This window comes from Squalius cephalus (assembly GCF_949319135.1).
Source record: "Squalius cephalus genome assembly, chromosome: 21".
In the NCBI taxonomy this organism is placed as follows: domain Eukaryota; kingdom Metazoa; phylum Chordata; class Actinopteri; order Cypriniformes; family Leuciscidae; genus Squalius; species Squalius cephalus.
In genome coordinates this window covers 19,498,048-19,525,518 of record NC_137142.1, presented here as the reverse complement: position 1 = coordinate 19,525,518, position 27,471 = coordinate 19,498,048, and the positions used below count along the sequence as shown (strand labels likewise).

The following is a 27,471-nucleotide window of genomic DNA, read 5'->3' as shown; positions in this document are numbered from 1 at the left end:
TTCTTGCCCTAGTTGGGGGGATGGGACCATAGATCCCAGAGTGAGTTTTAAAGATTATTTGTTAAATATAACAAATAATTGTGTCTGATTTGTCTCAGTCGTTACACATCAACACATAACCATATTCCTGCATCCCCTCCACATTAGCATAGTTTGCCTGTGAACGATAGCCTAGAAATCTAGACGCACCCTAGCGGCAGCAAAATGTATTTTGCAGCCAGGGTAGTCTAGCAACTCTCCATTGACTTTCTAGCTGCAAAAACCTAAATTGGGTCAGGCCAATCACATCGTGTATAGAGTAGGCGGGGCGGGCTTAACATAATGACGACAGAGTTGCGACGGTCCTGCTACTTGAAAACAAAGAAGAGCTGCTTCTGGCGAACAGTCTTTCGAATCGGCTTTGGACGCGACTCTGGAGGACTTAGTGTTAAGTTTTTCTTTGAGAAACGATCAAAGAACGGCACTTAACTCATTCTTTAAAAAAGGAAGATGTGTTCGTAGTTTTGCCGGCCAGATATGGCAAAAGTTGAATCTATCAACTAGCTCCGCTGTTGGGAAAACGCTCTGGTTGGTTGAAGTGCTGTCCTATTGCGTGCAGAGGGAATTTGAAAGACAGCCGTTTATCCCACCCCTCGGATTGAGCCGTGCCAATGGTGAGTTGCCAGACCTAACATCTTGATGTAGGTCTGGCTTGCCAGGCTATGTGAACGATGGATGCATACAGAATGACTATCCCCAAGATGTCTGCAACTCAGTGTGAAGTTTTGGGAGTCTCCTACTCACCTCAGCTGCAGTGGTTCCTGAACCGCTAGGTACAGATGGCTGTCCCGATTCCCTCAAAAAAAGGGACAAATTAGAGCGAAGCTTCCTCTTGGGAAAGCACTCACAATGCATGAATACAGCCCCCTCAAGGACTGAACGTGCATGCTCCTCACCCAGGCACATAACGCACATATTATGTGTGTCATCAGGTGTCAGGGAACACTGACACGAATGAACACACTTTCCTAAAGTTCATAGTGCTATTGCTGGCCATAGTTTGCCTATTTAGACACATGCTCAAACAGACAGTCTCCCGAAGACAAGAAAGAGGATGACGTATTTCATTGTCATTTTAAGACTTATGCTTCAGACACTGGTCATGCTGGAGGCATTCCCCATAGCTCCCTGATAATGTCATTGAATCAACGTTATGAAGTAATGTTGGCTCAATATCACTTTTGCACTAGCAATTAACGTTGAAACAATGGTAAGATTTGCAATGTTCCTTGTTCCCAGGATGCCTCCCACTGTGTAACATGGGCACTCCAGCCAGAAGCCACTGACTTCATGTGTTAGTCTCAATAGCACAAGCTTTTATAGCTTGTGGGAACTGGCTCAGTGCAAGGGTCACTCAAAGAACATTAAGAAATGCTCATTGTGAACGTGAGGGAAACAACACAACATTTTTCTCAAGCAATAAAACAATGATGTGAGGTAATCAAATGAAACACCATGGGATTGTATTGTAATAGAATAGGTTCATGAGCATTAATTTGAAATATAATGATAATGGCAAACTGACTTTAATAGGTGAGTACAAAACTAACATGACACTGTATGTTAGCAAAACAGAGATGATACATGAGACCAAGTGAACAATTCCTTATATATTAGTTTTATTTTAAAATGTATAAAAGGTAACATTATTACTGTACAAACATGTCAGGCGTGTATATGTTATGTAACATAAAATGTCTTTTAAAATCGTGGAGCATAAGTGCATCATAAAATAACATTCTAAGTCTTTAGTGACACCTGAGAATTATGGGTAAAATTACTTTCAGCTGTTAATTACTAGATACCAGTAGATTATACGTTTCATATACTAGTTTTTGTGCTGATGTCTTCACCAAAAATGAAAAACCTAAAACTATCTGTGGCTCACTGCTGTTGACTGTACAATAGAGAAGATGCCTGTGTTTTAAACCATCAGCACATTTTCTCACACATAATTTGCACTGTCAGAGATTCCATCCAATTTCTGTAATATCATTGACCTCAGTGCACTGTATCTGTAAAAAACAAAAGTACAACAAAGATAAAAATGAATATATTGTTGTGTTGTTGAGGGAACAAAGAATGTTGTGCTTACTTACTTTCTTGTCAGTTTTAAAATCTCTCTCTCTTCCTCCTCTTTCAATTTCTTGATGAAACTGTCCAAAACAGGCATTTCAAACTTAATATACTGTGCAACCTGAAAGACAATGCATTAATGCATTAACCACTGAAATATAAGCAATGAATGTTCTGAATATAAACAAAAACAATACAGTAATCACACATACACTACTGTTCAAAAGTTTGGGGTTGGTAAGATTTGTTTATGCTTTTGAAAGAAGCTTTTATCCTCACCAAGTCTGCATTTATCAAAAAAAAAAATTGATCAAAAATACATTAAAAACAGCAATATTGTGAAATACTATTACAATTTAAAATAGCTGTTTTCTGAATATATTTTAAAATGTAATTTATTCTGTGATTATTGGAGACAAAGCTGAATTTTCAGCAGCCATTATTCCAGTCTTCAGTGTCACATGATCCTTCAGAAATCATTCTATTATGCTAAAAAAAAAAAAAAAAAAAAATTCTTATTATCAATGTTGTACCTATTAATATTTTTGTGGAAACCGTGATAAAAAAAAAATCAGGATTCTTGAATGAATAGAAAGTTTAGAAGAACAGCATTTATTTGAAATAAAATCTTTTGTACCATTGTGTCTTTGCTGTCAAGTGAAGTAAATCAATTTAATTAATCTTTGCTGTATAAATGTATTGATTAATAAAATAAAATAAAAACAAACTGACCTTAAATTTTTGAACAGTAGTGTATAAATATGCAATAGAAATATCTGTACCATTGTTATTCTACTTGGAAGGATCCTAAAATTAGACTTGATATCTGGAAGTGACATTATTGTTTACTGTATCTAAATTTGAACAACAGAATGTAAGTTTGCCAGGGGAATCACATTCTGAATTACCTATTGTGAACTTTGAAATGTACAAAATACTCACATCATATGTAATCTCTTCACCAAGGTCCTTTTCCATAATAAATAGTCTGGCGATTTTTTCACATGGACCATGCAGCAGGCGAGATACCAAAGGGTATTCTGTGTCCTTCAGTTTTGTTCTCTCTGGGTGCAAAAGATGGGGGAAAAAATCATATAATCTGCACATTGTAGATGCTTGCAGAAACTAAACACTGTAAACTTAAGAATGACAAGCCTTACCCCCTGATGCATGAACTAGGTATAGGTCAAACTCATCTGCCTTACTTTCAACCTGTACAGAAGTATAGAACGGAGAAGTAAAAGAGTGGTAAAGATCTTCAAATTCAGCTGAATTAGTGAAAACTTACCCGAAACTTATTAAGAAGCAAGTTAAGAACTTGTTGTGTTGTTAAAGTGCTGTTCACTCGTACATTAGTCACTGATCCATATGATGGAGTAAAAACTGATGTCTGTAAAGAAAGGAGATCAAGTTCAGCAATAATTTATAGAATGTTCAATCGTTCATAAATGATGTGGTACAAGATTACTGTAAAATTTGGCAAATAAGGTTTGAAAAAACATAGGCTACAATAAAATGAGCTACAATAAAGATTAATAAAATAAAATGTACTATACTATACAATACAATAAGTTATGAAAGGTAATATAGTCTGTGGTGATAAATTGACAATAAGACAATTGCACTTCTGTTTCATGTTTTAGCAGATACTTTTGTTCACAATAAAGCAAAAATAATTGATAGTGTACATTAATGGTGTAAAAAAAAAACATTCTGTTCACATGGTCATGCACCATATGAATTTAAAATTAAAATAGTTGCACAGCCAAAATGAGGTGTTTGTAGGCTGTGCCCTTTAATTAGCATAAGGCAGTGGTTCCCAAACTGGGGTACGTACGCATACCCGAGGTGACAGAGGGGGTACACAAAACAAAACGCTAAGTTTTATCTATTTAAGATCTATTTAAGACTTAAACTCTCTTCAGTACAGAAACATACCCTATGTGAGTTCTTCATGTTTTTAACATTGATTTTATACAACAGTTCAAAGAACAAAAAGGTACTATTAAGTGACATACATTTTAAACACAGTATTGTCAATATTGTTTGCTCTATTTTGCGACAAAATAATAGTTCCAATGAAAGCCACAGCAGAATATATATATATATATATATATATATATATATATATATACAATATATATATATATATATACACACACACATACATACATACAGTATAGGTGTGTGTGTGTGTGTGTGTGTGTGTGTGTGTGTGTGTGTGTGTGTGTGTGTACATCTCCACACCTGCAAAGGGACCAGGCCAACTTATATGACCTTCGAGGACCATTTATGAGAGAGGCAGATGACAACAGATAATAAAAGCACATGGTGCAGCCAAAGGGAAGGCCTGCACAGGAAAACACTGCCTCTCAACACCTGCATCCATCTCACAACACACTGATGTACAGCATAAACACTTAGACGACGGACACTTCCCTTAACAGTTGCTGCTGTGGCACTTTATGAGAGCACCAGGCCCCTTGCCAGGCACAAGGCATGTTATCTTTCAGTGAGCACTATTGTTTGTCCTGAGCTTGGAGCATGGAATACTTCCAACTCATCTCTGCCTTTTGCCTGAAAGGCTGCCCTGGTGTTCTCGAAGTGAAAGCTTTATAGATAATCACAGTTCAAGTTTAACTGTGCTTATCTAGAATAATAAAGTAAGCTTACTTTGTGGTTGTAGAAATGGCCATTGATGGAGAAGCGGTTTCTTTTTATTCTCTGTGCATCGGCAGAGTTGTGGATTTTAGATCTTCTTTGGATATTCACAAAGCTCGCATCACTTCTGGTTCTCAGCAGTTGAGGAATGTCCTCCTCAGCAACATCCACACCTGCAGCAGAACAGCAATCAGAGACATATTAGTATTAAGATGAGGCATTCAGAGATTAGAATAGTTCAGTTAAGAGTTATAATCTATTACATCCTTCAAAATGAAAAAGCATTTAAAGATTTTCCTACTTTTGTGTGGAGAGATCTGGATCTTTTTCATACTCACTGGGTACAGGTGTACCACTGATTTTGTTGTTGTTGGACTCTGAAGAAAACTGGTATGAAAAACTCTGTTCACCATTTTCATTCCTGTAAACAACAAAAATGTCTAATTGAATGATATCATGATGAACTATAAGCTTTAAATGGAATAATGTTCTTTTCATGGTCAAATTTCATGGTCAAAAGTTATTTTTCAGCAGTTGTTGTAGCAAGAATATATAATATTTTCTATTTATTTAAATGAAGTTCCCAATATTTGGAATAAACTTTAAACCCCTTATTTGTGTGATTTTATTTTCCAGCATTAAGCACTATTGATTTTACGTTAACATTTGATGTTAAGCTACTTTTCATGTTGATTTGACTTTATATTGCACAATTTACATATCTAATAGTTTTCTCTACAGAAGTGATTTGTCTTTTTGTATAATATTCAAGAAAAGTGTCAGTAATTAACTGCACAAAACGTATTTATTTTCACTTTATATTAGGAATTTTGTATTAAATAACTATTTAATTTGAAAAAGAAACATGATTATTCTGATTGATTTTTCTGTGGTAGCTATATAATATTACAACTGATTTGACTAATGTGATCACAATGACAATCTTCTTATGTTCACATGCTGAACCTTTTTGGTTCCAGCATAGAATCAAGGCCACCACAGCTTTGTATATGATACTTATGAGCTGATTAAAATTTCCATGATACACATGAGTGCTGCACGTGAGCCCAAGACTCTGAATAGCTAGTTCCTCTGTCGTTTCACTAGTGCCAGAATGACCACAGGTCATCAACACCTACCGAATGACAGCTATGATAGAAAAGTGCATTAAAGGGATAGTTCACCCAAAAATTAAAATCATTTTGTCATCATTTACCCACCCTCAAGTTGTTCCAAACCTGTATGAGTTTCTTTGTTCTGCTGAACACAAAGGAAGATATTTGGAAGAATGTTTGTAACCAAACAGATCTCGTTCCCCATTGACTTCCATAGTAGGAAAAAATATATACTATGGTAGTCAATGGGGACCGAGATCTTTTTGGTTACAAACATTCTTCCAAATATCTTCCTTTGTGTTCAGCAGAACAAAGAAACTCATACAGGTTTGGAACAACTTCAGGGTGAGTAAATGATGATAGAATTTTCATTTTTGGGTGAACTATCCCTTTAAATCTGCATAAAAGTGCATAAAATTGGAAAAGTACAAAGCATTATCTATGATTCATTCTAAGCTGACCGAGAAAGATAAAGGAGCAGCCAATTTAACCAATAAAAAAGCTTTACACCCATAACTGGCCTTTGGATTGAGACGTCTATGATTGAATTAATGAAAGAAACAGATGGAGTTACGACCTAATGAAAGAAAGGAGACATCTGGGTGTGGTGTTCCACCCACCTGCTGGACTCTGAGCTCTCCGACCTCCACGCACCCGTGCAGGCATAGCGAAAGCGCTCGTTGTCATCATGCATTTGGAGTCTGATTGGCCTCTTCAGGCCCCAGGAGATGTTGAGTAAACCCTCCACGATCAGCTCGCCCTCTTCCTGCAAGAAATAATAATAATCATCATTAACTCTTTTGTCAGACGGAGGAAATCCTGCTGGCCCATGTCTCAGCTCGGTTTCAAGTGTACGTGCTGAAGAGGCAGTTGCAAACCGCAGAAATTCAATTGGAGACGGTGAGGTTATGGAAAGACACCTTGGGAGGAGTACAATACAGCACACGTACTAGATGTATTATTTTCGAGTGTGATTCTGAACAATGATGTGCTTACAATTCAGTAATATTAACTAATGGAAAATGTCACAATGCTATAATACAAATTTTATTGTAAAATATTATTACAATTTAAAATAACTTTTTTATTTTAATATACTGTTATCAAACAAAGCTGAAATTTTCAGGAGTCATTTCAATCTTCAGTGTCACATGATCCTTCAGAAAGCATTCTAATATGAGAATGCTCAAGAAATATTATTATTATTAACAGTTGAAAATGATTGTGCTGCTTAATATTTTTTTTTTGGAAACCATGATATATTTTTCTTTGATATATGATTATGATATGATATGATTCTTTCATGAAAATGAAGTACAAAAGAACAGCATTGACTTTCTTTTGCATCTTTTGCAACAATATAACTGTCTTTATATACATTATAAATTAACTTTCAATTAATGCATACCCAATTAATAAAATTATGGATTTCTTGAAAAAAAAAAAAAAAAACCTTTGAACGGTAGTGTACAATATGGCATCATCATGAGGTTGTGAGCTTTTCAGATTGGGAAGTGATGTCTGGCTTATGCTGGGTACACACCAAAAGATTTTTTACATCTTATAAGATTTCCAAAATGTGATAGACCACAAACATGAGGACAAAAAATCCTAGATTTAAGCATTTTGCTCCTATAGTGTGTGGTGTGCCATGATATGACAAAGACAGCACACCACACACGAACAGATTTTCAACCAGAGTCTCAACTGTGAACACAGGAATTCTCGCAAAATGACGCGAGACTTCAGAATAAGCATGGCGGACGATATGCAGGAAGAAATTGTGATAGTGTTTGTAATGATTTTCACATAAAATTCACGTGAAAAAAAACCCATTGTACCCACCATTAGCCTATAACCTTTTATACAGAAATATATTCATTCTTTATTGTCTTTATTTATTCTTTATTGGATTTATTGTCTCTTTAGAAAAAGTTATTTAATCCCTCTTTTTTTAATCTTTTTTTTAAAATTGATTTTAAGAATTACAATTACAGTCAGGGGGGTACAAAGAGTAAAGCCGATAAACAAACATAAAAAGACATATACATAAACAGTGACAAACTTAAAAGTTAAACAAAAAAATTTAAATGTTTACAGATTGAAACGCACTTTGCAGCTTTCTTATTTTTCAAACCCAATATTGTGTTTAGGTATTGTAAATTTTCTGCTCTTGAAATGAAAAACAAAGGCTTGTTTCCTCCAAATTTACACTTATGAATATTAAATCTTAACACTCAGCTTCCTGCAAGTGTGTGTGTGTCAGGTGTGTGTGTGTGTGTGTGTGTGTGTGAGAATGACCGTGTCTGTCTTCCATCATCTCGCTTTCTGATTGGATATTGTTTTGTTTCACGTGATAATCTCCAGAACGTGCGCGCGTTTCTCTTCGGGGTTCCCCCCACACATCAGGATTTCTGATCGTTAATATTAAACATGTTTAATATTTACGATTCGCGATCGGAGCGGCTCCGACGTTCTTCCGAGCAGGTTAGGACACTCTTAACACACCTCACACCAAGGGAAAATCTGATAAAATCATCTGTTGAACCATCAAGATAATCGGGACATAACTAGGATTGTTGGAAGGGGGGAAATCGGCCCAAAATCAGCCCGATTATCTTTTGGTGTGTACCCAGCATAAGGAAAATTGACCTCTTCTTATTAGAAAATTATTAGATAGATAGATAGATAGATAGATAGATAGATAGATAGATAGACTTCATGCAGTTCTTTTCAGGCAGAAACGTGCCACTTAAGCACAGTCTTAATACTATCGAGGCCTAAGTCAACAAAGTAGATAAGTCTCTTCCGTTCAGATAGAAAAAAACAATATCGTCTGACTACTGCATGTGACAGAGCTAAATATACCACAGAGATTAAACTGCAAGATTAAGGACAGCTGCTTAAAATAGCTGGTTGTAAAAGATGCATGTAACAGTGTTACAGCCTTCTATTTATGTACGTTTAAAATGTTTAACCTAATTTAATGAGCACCTTTATTAGCTCTACTGTATGCTATATCTTTGCTTTTAGCTTAAGGGTGAATCTGAGGTGAGAAAACATCATTTACATGTGTACATTATAATTCATATCTCTGATATTATTACTAAAAAACCCTTAGTCAAACTTCAATTCAGCGAACCACAAAACCACAGTGTTAAAACAAAATTCCTTTATGGTGATATTTACATAATTGTATAGCTGAAAGAATTTATATGCCAACAACTAATTTCAATCCTAGGCTATATTTACTTTCTGAATTCACAGAGAACAATCATTTAATTCTCAATTGTTCAGTCCAACCTCGACAGAAGATTATTGTGATTCTTTGACTCTTTAACTTAATCATTCAACGCAATCACAAAGCAAGACAGAGGTCAGAGCTGAGGCCCACCAGACTTTTCCCCACTGGATCTCTGAGGACTTGCTCTTCAACAAAAACCCTCGACCAAAATAATAATCTGTAATGGCGTTGGCAGCTGTTGTAATTGTGAGTGAGCGTAGTCAAGTGTCATGTAGGTGGAGGGCCGAGTGCTCCCAGCGTCTCATTGTTACTGCAATGTAAACATTCAGGGCAGCTGCGGTCAGCTTCCTCTCTACTCTCCACTCAGCACACACACACTTCCTGTCAGTCATGCAAGGTCAGAGCTTAGCTAAATTTAGCACCATTGGCCTTGGCTTATGGTCCTTAACTGCCGTGGCTGTATAAAAGGAGTTGAGCTGCCTCTAAACCAGAACAAACCAAACACAGACACAACCTCTCCACAACAATCACCACTCTGATGCTAGAACCTTGTCCTACAGGTAAATTTGAGATATCTGATCAACTGAATGATTTATGTTCATTAAAAATTCGACTAAACATTTCTTGACTGTCAAATCTCATTACAAATGCAGACTGCATAAATAACTAACTGTTGCTCATCTCTCTCCAGGATGAAACCCAGAAGATTACTCCTGTCTGTGGCTCCTCTACCGACAATAACGGAGTCGCACGAGGACCTCTCGCAGACCCTGGATGAATATGTGAACTCCATTAAAGAACTGGCCATGCCTGCTTGCGGCCCTTTGAGGATATCCAGGACTCAGAGGCGTAAACCCGTGGGGAAGCATGCGGGCTCTTCCCGGGCTCTGCAACCCCGCCGCGTTTCCCTCGGCCTGGATGAGGTCACGCTGAGGTTCAGCAGCCAGACGGACTGTGGCACTAAAGATCCACTGGACTGGTTGTTTGCACAGACACACTTACAGTCACACGGAGAGAATTTGCGCAGGACTGACAGCGCACCTGCTGCTTTGTGGTTACTCTAATGCGCCAAAGCATAATGACATGCTGATGGGAGGATAACACTGAACGTTTGATGGATGAACGCAATGGAAGATTGAACTGAACTTCTTAATTTATTGTCTGAACAGACTTTTTGTAAAGGTGCTAATGTTTACACCCTGTCAAAGTCATGATTTTCTACATTATATGCTTTTTAAAATAAATGTAAAAAGTAAATTGACTTCAAGAATGTTAATGTGTTCTTTGCTAAAATTTCTCTCTATCTATCTATCTATAGTAGGCTATGTACGATATACGCTATCTATTTATCTATGCTATCTATCTATAGTATGTATGCTATCTATCTGTCTGTCTGTCTATCTATAGTACGCTATCTATCGTATGTACACTATCTATCTATCTATCTATCTATCTATCTATCTATCTATCTATGCATGCTAACTAACTATCTATCTATCTATCTATCTATAGTATGTACTCTATCTATCTATATATCTATCTATCTATCTATCTATGTGAGTGTGTTTAAATCTGACAAAGAATTACTAATATGACCATAGTCAAATTGTGTCTGTATAATACACATAGACCATATAATATATTGAGCACTTATGATGGTGAGACAAGGGAGAACAAAATGCATCAAGAATAATAATAAATATGTTATGGCAGTTCTAGCTTGTGAATACTAATTTCATCTATTGCTGACAAAAAGCTTTCTGTACACCTTGATTTTCACTTCCCCCAATATTATCCATCAGCAAATTATGCAAATAAAACAAGGCCAGGGGCTAAAACACAAAACTAAATCTATTTGCGGTTAGAACCACGTATAGCCTACTGTAGTTTCAGGTCTGTCAAGGCAAGTTTTTGAGATATAAGTCCAGTTATGCAGCGACCTCTGTTGGCAGCATTTAATTTTTAATTTTACAGCATGCACTGTCTGAACAGAACCAGCAGAGGGCGCTCAATGAACGCTCTAATTCTGACACTGACCTGCAACCGCCTGCAACCTGCGGAGTGCGGACACAGAGAAAACATGTTGGTTACAAAAAAATAACACATCTTTTCTCGTATCGTGAATCATAAAATTTTTCGATATGCATTGCAGAAAGGAAGAATTAAGTTTAATTTGAATAGCTTTTTAGTGGCTTGTAGTGTTTTCCTCCCATTTCCATCGCAATTGTAGGCAGGGGCGCTGCTAGAAAAATTTATAGGGGGCCTATTAAAGACTATGAGGTTAGGCCCCCTACCGCACCCATGCCATTAATAAAATAGATTTCTGGGGGCCCCAAAAGTGCGTGGGCCCTTAGAATCGTCCTAACTCTTACCCCCTTAGCAGAGCCCCTGATTGTAGGTCCATCTCATTAAAAACTTGTTTAAAATAATTAGTCCAAATAAAAGTCCATGTCGACTGTGCAGAAAGGACAGAAATATAATTTCTTTCTGATCAAAATTAAGTACATGTTATTTTATAGAAACTGCTCCAAAAAGTGTAATTTTTATTCTTGCACTTGATATAGTCTACTTTAAAAAGTAAAATAAATAAAAATTAAAAATAAAATAAAAAGGAAATTCTTTCAAAGATGTGATGCACAAACCTGGCAAATTGTCAGTTCCAATGATTCATTGGATTAGTAGGCTTAGGCTATATTAACAAGTTTTTAGGACTGGTGCACCCAGATTCCTGGAAGTTTCCAAAAAGATCCCATTTTTTCAGAGCAAACAGATGTGGGTGGTCGCTGGGTTCCGCTGAGTCTAATCTCATAATGAAAGACTAAACAAACAGCCAGAAGCAATGTGAGTGGAATGTGATCTTGCAATAAAGTGTTTCTAATAACCTCTAGATGGAGCCGTTTTTGAACAGTAGGACAATTTTTATCTCAATGGCAGTTATTCGGCTAGCTGTATTAACCTGACTGTCTGCAGAAGATGTAACGTGAAAGTTGTCAGAAATGGAAAAAAGTAATTTCTCATGTTTTTAAAAATAGTCCTCAAAAATAAATTTGGCACGGGTAAATCATCTTCATTTTATATGTTGTATTTTGTCAGAATACACACCTCATTTTAAATGACCTTATCAACGGAGGTATTCCCATAGTGCCAGGGCTTCTACCAAGAAGGTTGCTGGTTTAAGACCTGTAAGAAGTAAACTATCATTGGGACCAAGAGCATGCCAACTCATGTTATAGGCTCCTGCAATCCATGTCAGTTACTCATGTCCTTTCAGTACTCTCACTTTTCCTTTGAACCTTTATCTTAAGTCTTTATCTTATGTATATCTTTCTCTCTCTCTATACAGATTGCCTTCAAATATCACTTGGTATATCAGTTTACCTCACAATACCTGTGACTCAGCATCATTTTGAAATGCCCGCAAGGAGCAATTACTCAGTGGAATCCGTGCAATGCTAAGGAATTTGTTAACTACTGTCACTACACATGTAATTCATCACTTAGACCCTAGATCCCTTTGTCAGCTGTGAATAATTCCAATACAACAAACATATACATGGCCAATACATATTTTCAACACTAATAATAATAATTAAATATAGCTGTGAGCAGCAATTATCAGGGTTCAAGCATTTAAGGCCTTTAAGCATATGTGTAAAAGAAATTGTATTTAGCAAGCATGTATCCACTTAGATCATAGATGGAAAAGACCATTTACAGCCAATACAGGCAATTTACCATAGGAAATATATGGTTTATAAAGCTTTTTAACTGTTATAGCACCACCTATTGCCCAGTCTCCATTAAAGTTTGCATGCTTGTTTAGAATCATATGTCGTATGTGCTCACCTATTTTCGTGAAGTTTCGAGTATTCATTTAGTATTTATTCATAATTGGGAATATTTAATAAACGATTTGATTGACAGCAGTGGTTCTAGAGGCAACATTGTTCAGTATGAGGAGATCTATCAAATGATATGAATATTATGTTGATGTGTGAAATACCACGTGATTACTGAGGCGTAAAACTCTTTAGCGCCACCTTGTGGACGATTTCTTTCAAAATTCTCACAGACCTCTAGGGCCATGAGTCGAACATGCCCAACGAGTTTCGTTCTGATCGGCCTCCATTAACCTTGTCTAATAGGTGCTCAATTTTGACTAGCCGATGGCGGCCATGTTTTTTTTAGATGCATCAATGTCCTCATAGACAATCATGGCACCTTGGACAAAGACAGTGCAAGTCAATCGGACTTATGGTTGTGTGGTTTTAGCCATTTTCATTTTTTTTTTTTTTACTGTTATAGCGCCACCAAGTGTCCAATCGTTTTTTTTTATTTGTTTTTTTTTACGTTTGAGCTTATACACGTGTACTAAGTTTGGTGAAAATATCTCATTTCGTTCTCGATTTATAGCCATATTAGTAAAAGTGGCTCTGTCCACGTCAAACATTTTGGCGCCCCTTAGTGTCCGTGAATATAAATTTCGTCTCCAGAGAATCTTTCCGCACTGGTTTGGTTCCATTTGGGCAAAAAACCTAGAACTAGTTTGCAAAAGTAGGTTTTGGACAAAATTCTAAATGGTGGAAAATGTATCCAGGCGGAAATGAAATGATGTACATTTGTCCGTCTTGAGCCACATATTCCAATGATATAAGACACGTGAGTCTACGACAAACGGTCTAGGAGTTATGAGAGATTTCCAACTTTTGATTGCTGTAGCGCCCCCCTATTGGCCGATTGGGTTGATATCATGTCAGCCTCACCCCAAATTGAGACCTACCATCTGAGCCTCTAGGTCTTACAGTTTGGTCTGCACAATCAGTTTTACGGTAGAAGAAAAAAAAAATCCTTACAATTACAAAAGTACAATATCAAAAAGTAACAGCAAGCTGAAGAAATATGTGAGTATAAGTCCTCATTCAGTCACATGAGGTTTTAAAGTAAACAATTCAGACAAAGACAAACAAAAGTCAACCAGAAACAAATAAGAGACACACACATACTCTTAAGCACCGAACTTGATCTTCCAGTCTGCATTATGTACAAATGTGGCATATTAATAGATAAACTTCTTATTCCATTCATGGTATTTAATTACAAAAAGTGTCCTATTATACATATAAAATGTTTTCACTAAGAATAATGGAAAATCAGTTATTTTAGACACAATGTCTGTCAGAGCATTGGAAAATCTCTTTACTTTTGGTATCGTAGGTTAAACTCGTTCTGAAACAAAAACAGCCTGGAGGGATTTTCCAGAGACTTTAACAGATCCAACAGATCATGACAATGTGGCAATGTGTGTCCTGTTTGCTGACAGACCAGACCAACCCTCCTATTAAAAGTACTTGTTAAGTTAACTTGTTGAGATAAAATTAGACATAATTAATAACAGTTTTTTTTGCAATCTCGGTCATTCACCGAAAGCAACAGATTTTGAGATGCCATTGCTCTCAAAAGTGGGGGGAAAATGTCACTAGAGAGAAGTCAGTTGTTTTCACTGGAAGGTTATGACATTTTGATTAAACTTTCTGCGGTTAAAAATCTTTTTAAAAAATAAAACTAAAGCAATGATGAATTCACAATAAGATCTATAACACGCATTTAGAAAATAGATCCAGCGAATTTCCATTTCATACTGACTTTAAGATTTAAATCATCATCTAGCACTAACCTAAAGGGTTAATAGATTACAGTGAAGATTTAACCCCGTATTTTAAAATAAATATTTAATAATCTTTAATTCTAGGTTAAGGCAACTTTTGACTCCTCATCTTCTTCTGCCTGCACCGCACCCTGACAATAATATAGTATATTATACTATATTATTGTCAGGGTGCGGTGCAGGCAGAAGAAGATGAGGAGTCAAAAGTTCCAATGCAAAACGTTTACTTACAATAATATAACTTAAACTGGTACAGAACGGGTAGAAGATTCACACAGACCAAATACAACGGCATTACACTTCCCAGCATCCCTCATGTTCCCCACCTGCACACTATCGGCCATCAGCTGAACACCTATCACCTGCACATCATCAATCACCATGAATACTAAAATCTTCACAGCTGTCTGTCTTTGTCTCGGTATCTTCTATGTATTTAGTTCCTGCTTGTCTTCTGTTCAGTGTCCGGTATTGTTTGTGCTTTGCACACTGTTTTGTATTGTTGGCTCCTTTTGTAAGGTCTTGTTTAATAAACTTTGATTTTACCTTCATCTTTGTCTTAAGTGGATTTCGAGTGTGACAGAATACTGGATCTAAAATGTAATATGGGCATTTCCCGCACCCATCTGAACCCGACCGATCGCCTACTGACCTGTTTTCAGGATGGCCGCTCTATCGAGCAATATGTGAGGGAATTCCAAGAGATATCAAACCAGCTCACCTGGACAGAGGATGTCCTTAAGAACGTGTTCGGGCTTGGACTGGATGCTCCTCTTTACCAGCCAACTTCAGCTGCTACACCTTGTTCATTCGCTCGATACCTAGATCATGTGCTGTTGTTGAACGGGTCCGCCTTCACTGTGGGTGAGGCGGATAATGACACAGCCACTCAACCACCATCACCAGCCATCTTCCTCGCCACACCGCCTGAATGTCTTCACATCATACCTGCCCAGTCTGAGAATTTTCATGTCATCCCAGCCTTCAGACCTGCCACCAGATCGGTCTATGAACTTCCAAAACTAATATCCAGCATAACAGATCCACCACTGATGTCAGTGCGATCGGCCAGAAGGGCCGCGGCCACGCCCAGTCTAGAGTCTCGTCCCATCGAGACCGCCCGTCCAGAGTCTCGTCCCGTGGAGACCGCCCGTCCAGAGTCTCGTCCCGTCGAAACCACCCGTCCAGGGTCTCGTCCCGCTGAGACCGCCCGCCCAGAGTCTCGTCCCGCCGAGACCGCCTGTCCAGGGTCTCGTCCTGTCGAAACCACCCGTCCAGGGTCTCGTCCCGTCGAGACCACCTGTCCAGGGTCTCGTCCCGCTGAGGCCGCCCGTCCAGGGTCTCGTCCCGCTGAGACCACCCGTCCAGGGTCTCGTCCCGCTGAGACCGCCCATCCAGGGTCTCGTCCTGTCGAGACTACCCTTGCTGGGTCTCGTCTTACCAAGACTGCCTTTCCAGAGGCTCGTTCTGCCGAGCCTGAAACTGTCCATGTCAGGCCCGCTGAGCCAGAGACTGTTCACATCATGCCCGCCGAACCAGAGACTGTTCACGTATGTCCTGCCGAGCCTGAGCTTCATGTCAACCCTGCCAAACCCGAATCTTCTGTCCCCAAACCTGAGTCTTCTGTCCGTGAGTCTGTCTTCCCACCCAGCCTCCCTCTCCCATCTACCACCTCTCAACCCTTCTTCCACCACTGCCTGTCAGCCCCTCAGCTCCTCTAACCACCTTCAGGGAGGTGGAGTCGCCGTGGGTCTGCCGGCCTACAGCTCCAGCCTGGTCGGTGGATCCCTGGTCTCCACCTCCAACCTCCGCAACCAGGACTCCGCCTCAGCCAGATGGTCCATTAACGTTCCCTTGGCTCCTACCTCCCTCAGCTCCACCGTGGCCCATCTGGTCACCAGTTCCGCCAGGTTCCCTCGTCCCCCCGGATCCACCTTGGTCGCTCGTCAACCTTCCCTCACCTCTGGACTGCACTCCTCTGGCTTCGCCTCGTCCCTTCGTCCCCCCGGCTCAGTTGGACTCCTCACTCCCTCTGTCTCCACCGTGCCCTTCTGTGTCCCCGCCTGCACCTCAGTCGCCAGAGCCGGCGGCCCCGCCATGTCCCGCCAGATCCTCGGCGTTGCTTGGACTCGTCAGTCTCCTCTCCCACCCTGCTCCGCCCCCATCAGTCGGCCCCCTGGAGTCATCAGCCCTGCCTCCTCCATGGCTCCTCTCTCCCTCGGCTCCACCCTGGCCGCCTGCACAGCCTGCTCCGCCCCGGTCCATCCTACCTTCTGTTTGCCAACTTTGCCTTTCACCTTCGTCCTCCTCCTGAGTCCCCTCCCTCCCTCCGCAGTTGGTCTATCTTCGGCGCGAGGTCGCGCCTTCCGGGAGGGGGAGGTACTGTCACACACCTCAACGGCACTACAATTCCCAGCATCCCTCATGTTCCCCACCTGCACACTATCGGCCATCACCTGAACACCTATAACCTGCACATCATCAATCACCATGGACACTAATATCTTCAAAGCTGTCTGTCTTTGTCTCGTTATCTTCTGTGTATTTAGTTCCTGCTTGTCTTCTATTCAGTGTTCGGTATTGTTTGTGCTTTGCACACTGTTTCGTATTGTTGGCTCCTTTTGTAAGTTCTTGTTTAATAAACTTTGATTTTACCTTCATCTTCAGTGGATTTCGAGCATGACAATTATTCATATTTACAATAGGAAAATAATTTGTGTTTTCACAGAATTACAAAACTACCCCTGGTAGCCTTAGAAACATGATGTTTATTGTTATTATAAACTGAATAACTAATTGACCCTACAGTAAAATTTCAGAGTATCAAAAATATTATAATGATAACAAAATAATAATCATAACATCATTACAAACATGGATAATGGGCTATAGTTCAATTTGGGATAGGTTCTGTATAAAAATGCAGTCAATCATGTCATCTAGGCCCATTTACCCATCTAGGTTTGCAGAGAGTGACAAACAGCTGTACTGAGAACTCACTCTAATGTCCCACATACGAAATTCCATTCTGAGACAATAGCCTTTTGTATCACACACTCTGACTCAACTCTTCTGTAGTTCAAGTTCAAGTTCAAGTCTTTATTTTGCCAGAATGACCCACATCGCCTGGAATTCCTTTTGGTGAATTGGCTCACACAATACAATGCAACATAACATATACAATAAAAACATGAAATCTAAACAGAGAACAAATACTTAGATTACTGCTAATAAATAGTAATAAAACTGATCAGACAAAGTGCTAGTGCGTTTAGTAACCCTACGAAGGAGGGCGTAGCTGTGTCTGTAGTAAAGTAGATAGAGATTGCTGTTGTGAGTTGAGAGCCCTCACAGCCTGCGGGTAAGTGCTATTAGAAAAACGGGTGGTTCTGGATCTTATGCTTCCTAACCTTCTGCCTGATGGTAGAGGGATGAAAAGGAAATTAGCAGGGTGTGATGAATCCTTGGGTATTTTCAGACCAGTTTTGAATAGACGGGTGTTATAAATGTCACAGATCTTAGGGAGGTCCAACCCAATTATTCTTGACGCAGTGCTAACTACCCTGTTCAGTGCAGACTTGTCCTCCGCCGAGCAGCTACCCCACCATACAGTGATGGAGAAAGTGAGAATGCTCTCTATCACAACCCTGTAGAAGTGGAGCATTCCAGCCTTGGACACTTTAAATTTCTTAAGTTGTCTCAAAAAGAAAAGTCGCTGATGAGCTTTTTTAACAATCTGGCTGACATTGAGGTTCCATTTGAGACTGGAGGATATAATGGTCCCAAGGAACCTGAAACTTTCCACCCACTCTACAGTTTTGTCCTTGATGGCCAGGGGCTGGAGCGACTTAATATTTTTGCTCCTAAAATCAACAACCATCTCCTTGGTTTTGGAGATGTTAAGGGACAAGTTGTTAATTGTGCACCACTCAGCCAGCAAGGACACTTCTGTTCTGTAGGCCGATTCATCATCGTTAGTGATGAGGCCTACCACAGTGGTATCATCTGCAAATTTAAAAATTTTGACTGAGTCATGGTGAGAAAAACAGTCATTGGTATAAAATGAGTATAAAAGGGGAGACAGAACACACCCCTGGGGGGCGCCAATGCTGGTGGACATTGATTTTGACAGAAGGTTATTAACCCTAACCACTTGAGATCTACCAGTTAAAAAGTCAAGGATCCACTTACATATGGACTCCTTAACCCCCAACCCCAGGAGTTTGTCACACAATCTCTTTGGTATGATATTATTAAAAGCAGAACTAAAATCAATAAACAAAACCTGTGCATATGTAGCTGTCCCCTCCAAATGTTGAAGAATATTATGGGTGCAAAGAGAAACTGCATCTTCAACAGACCTGTTCTCCCTATATGCAAATTGGTGAGGATCAAGTGACGTAGCTGAGAGATGATTAGCCACTAATCGCTCAAAGACTTTCATGATAACAGAGGTTAGGGCCACTGGTCTGTAGTCATTCAAACAACTCACATTCAACTTCTTGGGCACAGGAATGATTACAGCTGATTTAAAACATGCTGGGACTTTACATACTCTAAGGGACCAATTAAAAATGTCAGTGAAGACATACGACAGCTCATTGGCACACCATTTAATAGTGGCAGCAGAGACCTGGTCGGGGCCTGATGGCTTCCTACAATTTTGTTTCCTCAACAGAGATCTGACCTCTTTTTCTTCAATCAGAAAAGGTGGTTCGAGAGGACCTATGTCATTGAGGAAATTAGAGCTGACTGTACATTCAGAGTTGCATTCAAATCTACAGTAAAATTAATTTAGTTTATTAGGTAGTGAAGGATCATCATCAGAAACTGAGTGATTGTTTTTATAATTAGTAATCTGTTGAAGGCTTTGCCAAACACCCCTGTTAACATGGACACCAAGCTTAGCTTCAAGCTTGGCCCTATAGTTAGCTTTAGCCTTTCTAACAGCCCTTTCAAATGCATATTTAGCCAAAGAATACTGACAGATATCTCCACACTGAAAAGCACTTTTTTTCTCCAGATACAACATTCTAATATCCTTACTAAACCATGGCTTGTTATTGCTATAAACAGTCACAGTTTTAGAGGGAAAACATACATTTTCAGAAAAGTGAATAGGCTGTAGGCAAGATTAGATCTATTAATCATCAACTAGGACATGATTTGATCCACAGTTAGTTTCACTTTCAGTGATGTTACATACCTCACGAATGCGAAGCTGAAAGCTTTTTCCTTCGTGGTAGCAGTTGTAGGTTTTCAGAAGGGACAAAATATCAGACCTGAAAAAAGACATAAATGTGTTACACTGAGGGGTTTAAGTTGGGAGGTGTGTTTCTAATGTTCAGCGTGTATCAGACGTGGAACTCTTACTTTGCAATAACTTTCTCCTCGTTCAGCCTCACATAGAAGGTCTTGTCAGGATTCATGGTGGTGTTCCATCAACAGAAAGACTTTCAGCTAGAGAAGAGAAAGAGAAAGAGAAGAGAAAGACAATGGGAGAGAAAGGTAGGGAAAAGAAACCCTTGTCATGTCACCATGAATCTTGTGCAGGAGGACCAAATGAAAGTAATCACAGGAATGAGGGGAAATCACATGGTCCTACAGTTTAGACAATGTTTGTTGTTCTTGCAGTAAGTCTTGCCTTGACATGTTTTCAGACCTTCTGAAAGGTCACAAAGTAATACTTTTTTCACTGGAAAGTTTTGAAAAATCTTCAAACAGCTGTTTTCTATATAAATAGAAATCAAAGTGATCACATCTGACAAGGTCCAAAAAAAAAAAAAAAAAAAAAAAAACACCATAAAACTAGCCCGTATGACTTTAATTATTCTCTGAAAATCTTCTTCATTATTGCAGGTCTAATCTCATTTTCTATTTCAATATTAAAAACTGTCCCGCCTCGACTGATCACGTGACAAGTGTGGATTAGTAATAGCAACTGGCTTGACACATTGACTTGCCATTTTTGAATCTGGCATAGATGCAGATGAGATTCCACTTAAGGATAGGATAGGGATATGTTTTTGTGAAAAATGATTTCAGTCCACATATTAAACTATAATATGGCTTCAGAAGACTTTCAGTACAGTGAAAAAATAACAGCAAATGGGTTTGGAATGACATTAGGGTGAGTAAATAATGAAAGAATTGACATTTTGTGGGTGAACTGTATTGTGATTATGTGCATGTGACCACATTTTTAAAGATTTCTGCAGCAGTGGGCTTTTGGAAATTCCTATCTTTCTCATTCATGTTAAAATGACTTGAAACTGGGAGTAGCGACAGGGGAGGAGTGGCAGCTGGGAAGTCCCTCAGACAGAGTATAAAGCAGCAGGTCATTGAACACAGAATTTACACACAGAAACACTCTCATCATGACGCAGATAGCTTATGCTTTGCTGGCTTTCAACCTCAGTATCCTCCTAACAGGTGAGTGGATGAGAGCAGATGAACTACAGTAGATTCCAAAACCCTCTAAAATATTAACTGAGCTGACAAATTTCTACTTAGTTAAAACGCATTACATATATGCAAAACTTGATGTTCAAAACGTGTTTAGTTATAAATTATGTTAATCATGCACTCAATTTGTAAAAATGTTTTTGAACAAAGTCTCTTGTGTTTTGAATTTATTTGATAAATTCATATCAAAATGATAAATGATATAACTTAATTAAGTTAAATATTTTCTTATACTTTAAATAACTTTCTGCTTTCTATTTGAATATATTTTAAAATGTAATTTATTCCTGTGATGGCAAAGCTGAATTTTCAGCAGACATTCCTCCAGTCTTCAGTGTCACTTAATCCTTCACATTATTACAGTTAAATTTTTTTTTTTGCTACTTAATATTTTTGTGAAAACCATGATTCTTTCTTTTTTAGGATTCTTTGATGAATAGAAAGAATATAAGAAATCTTTAGTATCAAAATAGTAGTTACAGAACTTGATAGCAAGTCTTTACTGTCACGTTTGAACAATTTAATGCTTAATGCTTGAACAATTTTTTAATAAAATTTGACTGACCCCAACTTTTTAGTTACATCATGGCTGTTTATTAACTTTATTTTAATTTTTTTTACAGTCCAAGTGGTAGAGAGTCAACATGTTCCAAAGACCTGTCGGTGTCCACAGGTCAATAACAGAGTTAAGGGACCATTTTCAGATCTCAAAGTCACTCCAAAAGGACCTACCTGCTTACAGAATGAGATAATGTAAGTAGTCCATATATTTTACTTCATAAGGTTCTAAATGTATGTGCACCATTGGGTTTACATGCTCTATTATTCTCTGTACTTTTCATTAGAGTCATACAGCAGAAGACCAATAAGCATTTGTGTCTCAATCCCAAGGGACGCCAAGGAAAAAGACTTCTGCAATGTTGGCAAAGGTAAGAGAGTGTTATCATCGAATAAGTCTGTAAACTAAATCACAGCATATCCAAACATCACTCACTATCTCCAAATATTATGGTGGTCTACATGTTTTAATCTGCTTGATCCATCTGTTGTTGTTTTTTTAAGGATGCAAAGGAATGGCAAGGACAGTAAAATCTGCATACGCAGACAAAACCAACGGCAAAGGAAAATAAAAAGGAAGCAGGCAAAATCCAAGAAGGCCACGTCTTAACCTAAAATTCGAAACAGATTGGAGATTATCAGAAGAAAATTCTGTTCAAAGCCTGTGGCGCTGCTGTACTTTCATATGGACTTAACAAGCCAAGGACACAAGAAAAGGTTGAACTCAGAGGAGTGCACATGTGTATGGAGACCAAAGGAACGGCATATAATAGACGTGTTACAACAGAGACAGCATCTAAACTTGACATGTTATACAGGGATGAGCTGAGCCCTGCTATGCAAGTCATATCGGCCAGTTTTTATGTTTTTAGACATATTTATGTTTATCATAAATGCATGTATTCAATGATTATGTGAAAAAATGCATTTTTACAGTTTTATATGACAATATATGAAATAATTCAAATAATTTTATATGAAATAAACTAATAAACATGAACTACTGAGAACTTCAATGCGTTTCTCTACTTTCTTTTTTTCTCATGTTTGTTTACATAGGACTGAATTCTGATATACAATTCAACAATTGGACATCAAGTCATCCACAAAATGTTTTAAAGCAATTTCTATATTTTGTTTTTTAAACATCTAGTAATTGCTATAAATCTTTTAATAAAAGTCATGGAAATGTCTCAGAAATGCATTGGTCAAAAGGTGTGGGAACCCTTCAGTATGAACAATTCATTCTACATGGATTTAGAAAAGCATTTGATCAAAACAAGTCCCAGAACACAAAACCAGCCAAGGTAAGTTCACAGGTGTTGAGAAATCACTTCTCTTGTCTTGAAGCATTTCCTTGAAATCATGTGACTCTGATCCTGCTTAATATGGCAAAACAGGAAACGCATTAAGGAGGGAAAGTGGGGGAGAAGAGTAGGACAGTTCTGCACACACTCAGGTGCAAACGCACATAAGAGAGACTTTCTTGTGAATGACACAGCTTTAGTGAAATGGCTTTCAGGTCTCTGCAAGGAAATATGAGCCTGCTGCTCCTGCTCTTAGTCTGCTTACACTTCATTACAGGTAGGTCTATAGTAGCGTGTAATGTCTTATCAGGACTGTTTGCAGATTTCCATCAGATATTGGTCATGGGGGTGATATGGGACACATGGCTTTATGTTTCTTGATCCGTCTTTAGAAAACAGGACTGCTGCAATATCCATTCGAGAAAAATGTGAGTGCATTGAGGTGACTGGCTCAGTACAATGGAGAAAAATCAGAGACTACACAATCATACCGAAGAATCCTCTCTGCAACAAGGTTCAAATCATGTGAGTAAACAAACATCATTTCCATGCAAATTGAGGGGGATTTGATTGTGTAGTGCTCCATGAGATTTGTGACCCTGGCCTGGATCACAAAACCAGTCACAAGTCGCACGGGTATATTTGTGGCAATAGCCAACAATACTAGCCTGGCTAACGTCAGACCAAGTCTCATTTGATAAAATCGCGCTGCGAGCAAGGCAGTATGGGGAAACCCAGGCTACAACAATACATTGTTATGGGTCAAAATTATTGATTTTTCTTTTATGCCAAAAATCATTAGGATATTAAGTAAAGATCATGTTCCATGAAGAAATTTTGTAAATTTCCTACCATAAATATATAAAACATTTATTTTTGTGAGTGAATGCAGCACAATCGCGACCATAAATGGACAACTTTAAAGGCGATTTTCTCAATGTTTCGATTTTTTTGCACCCTCAGATTACAGATTTTCAAATAGTTGTATCTCGGCCAAATATTCCTATCCTAACAAACCTTACATCAATAGAAAACTTATTTATTCAGCTTTCATATGATGTATAAATCTCAATTTCATGTGGCTGGTTTAGCGGTCCAGGGTCACATTTATATATCAAGTGGATTTTGAGTGAAGCTTCCAAAAAACTTAAAATGATCTTTGATATATTGTAGGTAGAAAGTGTTTGTCTAAAACACTTTTGCGGAAATCATGTCTAAACTTGGTCATTCCGATCGAGTCACACCTTCCACAGATCATTTGCTGAAATCATTTATCGCCCTCATGTCACTGAAAACTCGCATGACTTTTTTTCATGTAGAACACATAAAGTGTTATGTCAATGCTACTCTTTAGTAATTAAAAAAAAAAAAAAAACTTGGTGATCACTGCCTGTCTAAATAAATGCAATATACAAAGTGGGCAAATGACCTCTCAAAAATTGTCCTTGCCTCCAAAATCTATAGTAATATTCAAATGCACTCTGTACTTTATACTGTAGAACTAAGTCTGTAATAATTAACATGAAATTATATCTCTTCTGGAAGTTTGGAAATCCAGTTCATTGTAACAGTGTGTGAGGATATTACACAATATCTCGTGTTGAGGCACATCGCGAGTTGAGACCATGTATCTAATTGGAAGCCCAAAGCCAGGCTGTGGCAAGATGAATTGTGCATCATATTGGATTCGGTTCATTTGAATTTGGGCATGAGGGGGCATGTTATGACAAATAAAACCAATGAATTCTTTCTCAAGAAACTGGAAATGCAACAAGATCTAGTGAATACAGATAGAGTGGGATCATTTTTGATAAAAGAAAATTCTGGTATTTTGATGCCAAATGGCTTAACCCCTCACAAAATACTTGTTTAAATAGCTCAAGATCCTCAATGCACTACAAAGAGGAAACAGGAAGAAATATAAAATGTAAAACTTTCCAAAAGGTCTCACTGTACCTGTATTTGCCTTATGTCTAATGCTTAAGTTTGATTTAGTAAAAACTTTTACAATAGCCTAAGCAATTACCAAACAATGCAAATATTAAATACATTTTCAGTATATTAATTTTAGAGTTCAACTTAAGTTTGTTCGGAAGGGTGGCATGAGCAAACGACTCAGATCAAGAATTATGTATTCTATAGCTTGAAGTGATTTGCTCACATTTGACAACATAACGATCTCCTCCACAGACTCCAGATGTCAGGTAAACGAGTTTGTCTAAATCCAGAGTCCACGCAGGGGAAAAAACTGCAAAAATGCTGGAAAAGGTATGTGAACAAAAGCTGCCCTCTCTAAGGACAATTTTACTATTATTTATAATGAATCCACTCGTAAAAATCTTGAAAATGTATAAATTAGGCTGATTTAGAACTTAATTCAAGCAATTTCAGTGAAAAACACTGAAACACATCCTAGCACTAGTAGTATTTACTTATGCCACAGGGTGGCAGTACATGCAAATTCTCATTCTATAGACTCACCCTACATACATTCAACACAAAATCTATATTTGCATATGAATAAATTAGCATTCAGTAATTTAAAAATGTTTTAAAGTAACATGATCTTTATAAAAAATATGAATAAAAATACTTGTTATATGCACTACAAGCCTTGCTTGCATTATACAGATTGTCGTTGCCAATGCTTTCAGGGATGGTTGAGTCAGAATAAACAGGTCTCTGGTGAATTTTAAGTGTTTACGTTGCCATTAATGATGTGCATTGATTGAGGGTCGAGAATGTGTTTTGCTCAGCTTTTCAGGCCTCCCTAATAATTAAACCCCTTCACTGTTCTATTGTCCAGGATTAAATTCAACACACAGAAGAAGAAGAACTGTCTGAAGCTCAAGAGGAAGCAGAATGGACCAAAAAGTTCCAAGAAGCAATAACTCAACAGTTCTGATATTTTCTGTGTAGAAAGACTATCTGCCTGCACTTCATCATTTACCCTCCCTGTCCTTCATTTGCACAAAATAAATGAAATGTGTTATGTAGGCCTATATGTAATTTGTATATATATATATATATTGTTTTGTACTGCTCATTTCTAATAAAACCTTTTTAAAAAATATAGTATTTGTGTATTTCATGTGATAGTTAGCCTGTATCATTTTTTGTGCACATGACATGACACTATTTGACATAATTTAAAAAAAATAATAATACAAATGACACAAATGATCAGAAAGTTCCCCAATTTACCTGTATTCACCAAACTAAAATAAACAAAATGGCTCCTACTCAGTGAAAGAAAGAAATTTTAATATTCTATGAAATAACCCAACCTCAACTAACCGTCCACATCAATTATTAATTATGCCATTTTAGTCTCATGGCAAGAAAACGCCTTTCAATGGACAAAAAGATATACACAATCTACTGTGTCCACCAGAAAGAATCACACTTATAAAATGCATTAGGCTGATTTAAAAACAAGAGGTCCTGTCTAGAGATGCTCCCCAACTCCATAAAGAAATGACAATGTGAATCCCCCAACCAATTACTGTACAGAAGCTGTGACTCTCAGCTGCAGGAATATCAAGCATATACAGAGCCCTTAACCACTGCTGGATTTCTGTGTGACTATTTTGCAGAAGTTGGACAGACTGAGAAGACAGGAAAAATGCTAAGTTTAATATAGGCTATGATATGCTTCTATCATGAAAAGAAAAAATACACATATTCCAAAAATATCACAATGCTGATTCACATCTGGTGCAGATGTAGTCTGTCAGAAGGTTCACTCAAGTTTGTTTTGACTGCTGTATAAAGACACATACCTGAGAAGAGTTTCAGAAGAAGCCTAAGTAGCCTTCAAAAGTAGACAGCAGTAGGTACATAAAGCTCACCTGCAGAATTATTCAGAAAACACCTCAAATAAATCCACTTCCATTAATAATGCACTCTATCTTTTCCATTTCCTTGCATATTGTCTCCTTACCATCTCATGAAACGCCGTTCCTTTGTAAGAGCTGACAGAGCCCAGCTGTTTTGTAAGACAACGTCTTATCTTCCACTTCACCCTGCTGCTTCCTCGGGGAATAGAGAAGACTGGCAGCTGTGTAAACCAATCATACACTCCGCTGATGACCGGAGCCAATTAGAGACGTCCGTGGGCGGGAGACTTTTGCGGTTGCCCTGGGAAACGCTGGGACCGTTCACACCATTATTAGCATGTCTGTAAGATAATTATCAGGAGTCTTGCGATAACCACAAGACAATTAAACTGCAAATGAAAGGGTGCTGTTTAAATTGCTTTCGGCCCACCTGTTATATTACAACTTAATTAATGCTTTTCAAATGTAAAGCTTTTGTTAAAATAAAATGTGTTACTTAACA

The 27,471-nt window shown here is 38.1% G+C and overlaps 3 protein-coding genes across 3 annotated transcripts; 2 read left to right on the top strand and 1 right to left on the bottom strand.

Moving 5' to 3' along the window:
- Window positions 1–1,550: 1,550 nt before the first annotated feature.
- Window positions 1,551–27,175, bottom strand: rassf4a (Ras association domain family member 4a). Its single transcript, XM_079854679.1, has 12 exons — window positions 27,074–27,175; window positions 26,913–26,981; window positions 20,174–20,260; window positions 20,007–20,082; window positions 6,512–6,657; window positions 5,115–5,197; window positions 4,789–4,949; window positions 3,404–3,505; window positions 3,276–3,327; window positions 3,058–3,179; window positions 2,139–2,236; window positions 1,551–2,054 (listed from the first exon to the last, which is right to left on the bottom strand). The coding sequence occupies exons 3-12, from the start codon at window positions 20,227–20,229 to the stop codon at window positions 1,985–1,987; spliced, it is 966 nt and encodes a 321-aa protein (XP_079710805.1). The 5' UTR covers window positions 20,230–20,260; window positions 26,913–26,981; window positions 27,074–27,175; the 3' UTR covers window positions 1,551–1,984.
- Window positions 21,163–22,837, top strand: cxcl-c13b (CXC chemokine 13b). The gene is made up of 4 exons (XM_079854683.1): window positions 21,163–21,232; window positions 21,889–22,018; window positions 22,111–22,194; window positions 22,328–22,837. Exons 1-4 carry the CDS (start codon window positions 21,178–21,180, stop codon window positions 22,431–22,433), a joined length of 375 nt encoding a protein of 124 aa, XP_079710809.1. The 5' UTR covers window positions 21,163–21,177; the 3' UTR covers window positions 22,434–22,837.
- On the top strand, window positions 23,236–26,195 carry cxcl18a.1 (chemokine (C-X-C motif) ligand 18a, duplicate 1). Its single transcript, XM_079854684.1, has 4 exons — window positions 23,236–23,407; window positions 23,523–23,655; window positions 25,321–25,398; window positions 25,937–26,195. Exons 1-4 carry the CDS (start codon window positions 23,335–23,337, stop codon window positions 26,019–26,021), a joined length of 369 nt encoding a protein of 122 aa, XP_079710810.1. The 5' UTR covers window positions 23,236–23,334; the 3' UTR covers window positions 26,022–26,195.
- Window positions 27,176–27,471: the final 296 nt, after the last annotated feature.

Bases quoted from the DNA above. Each gene is read 5' to 3' on its own strand.
- rassf4a (XM_079854679.1), bottom strand. From the start codon at position 20,229: ATGAATCCTGACAAGACCTTCTATGTGAGGCTGAACGAGGAGAAAGTT. The intron at 4,950-5,114 runs GTGAGTATGAAA...GTTCTGCTGCAG, and splicing joins CAGTGGTACACCTGTACCCA to GTGTGGATGTTGCTGAGGAG. The intron at 3,180-3,275 runs GTAAGGCTTGTC...TTTTGCACCCAG, and splicing joins CCTAGTTCATGCATCAGGGG to AGAGAACAAAACTGAAGGAC.
- cxcl-c13b (XM_079854683.1), top strand. From the start codon at position 21,178: ATGACGCAGATAGCTTATGCTTTGCTGGCTTTCAACCTCAGTATCCTC. The intron at 22,019-22,110 runs GTAAGTAGTCCA...ACTTTTCATTAG, and splicing joins TGCTTACAGAATGAGATAAT to AGTCATACAGCAGAAGACCA. The intron at 22,195-22,327 runs GTAAGAGAGTGT...TGTTTTTTTAAG, and splicing joins CTTCTGCAATGTTGGCAAAG to GATGCAAAGGAATGGCAAGG.
- cxcl18a.1 (XM_079854684.1), top strand. From the start codon at position 23,335: ATGGCTTTCAGGTCTCTGCAAGGAAATATGAGCCTGCTGCTCCTGCTC. The intron at 23,408-23,522 runs GTAGGTCTATAG...ATCCGTCTTTAG, and splicing joins CTGCTTACACTTCATTACAG to AAAACAGGACTGCTGCAATA. The intron at 25,399-25,936 runs GTATGTGAACAA...TCTATTGTCCAG, and splicing joins CTGCAAAAATGCTGGAAAAG to GATTAAATTCAACACACAGA.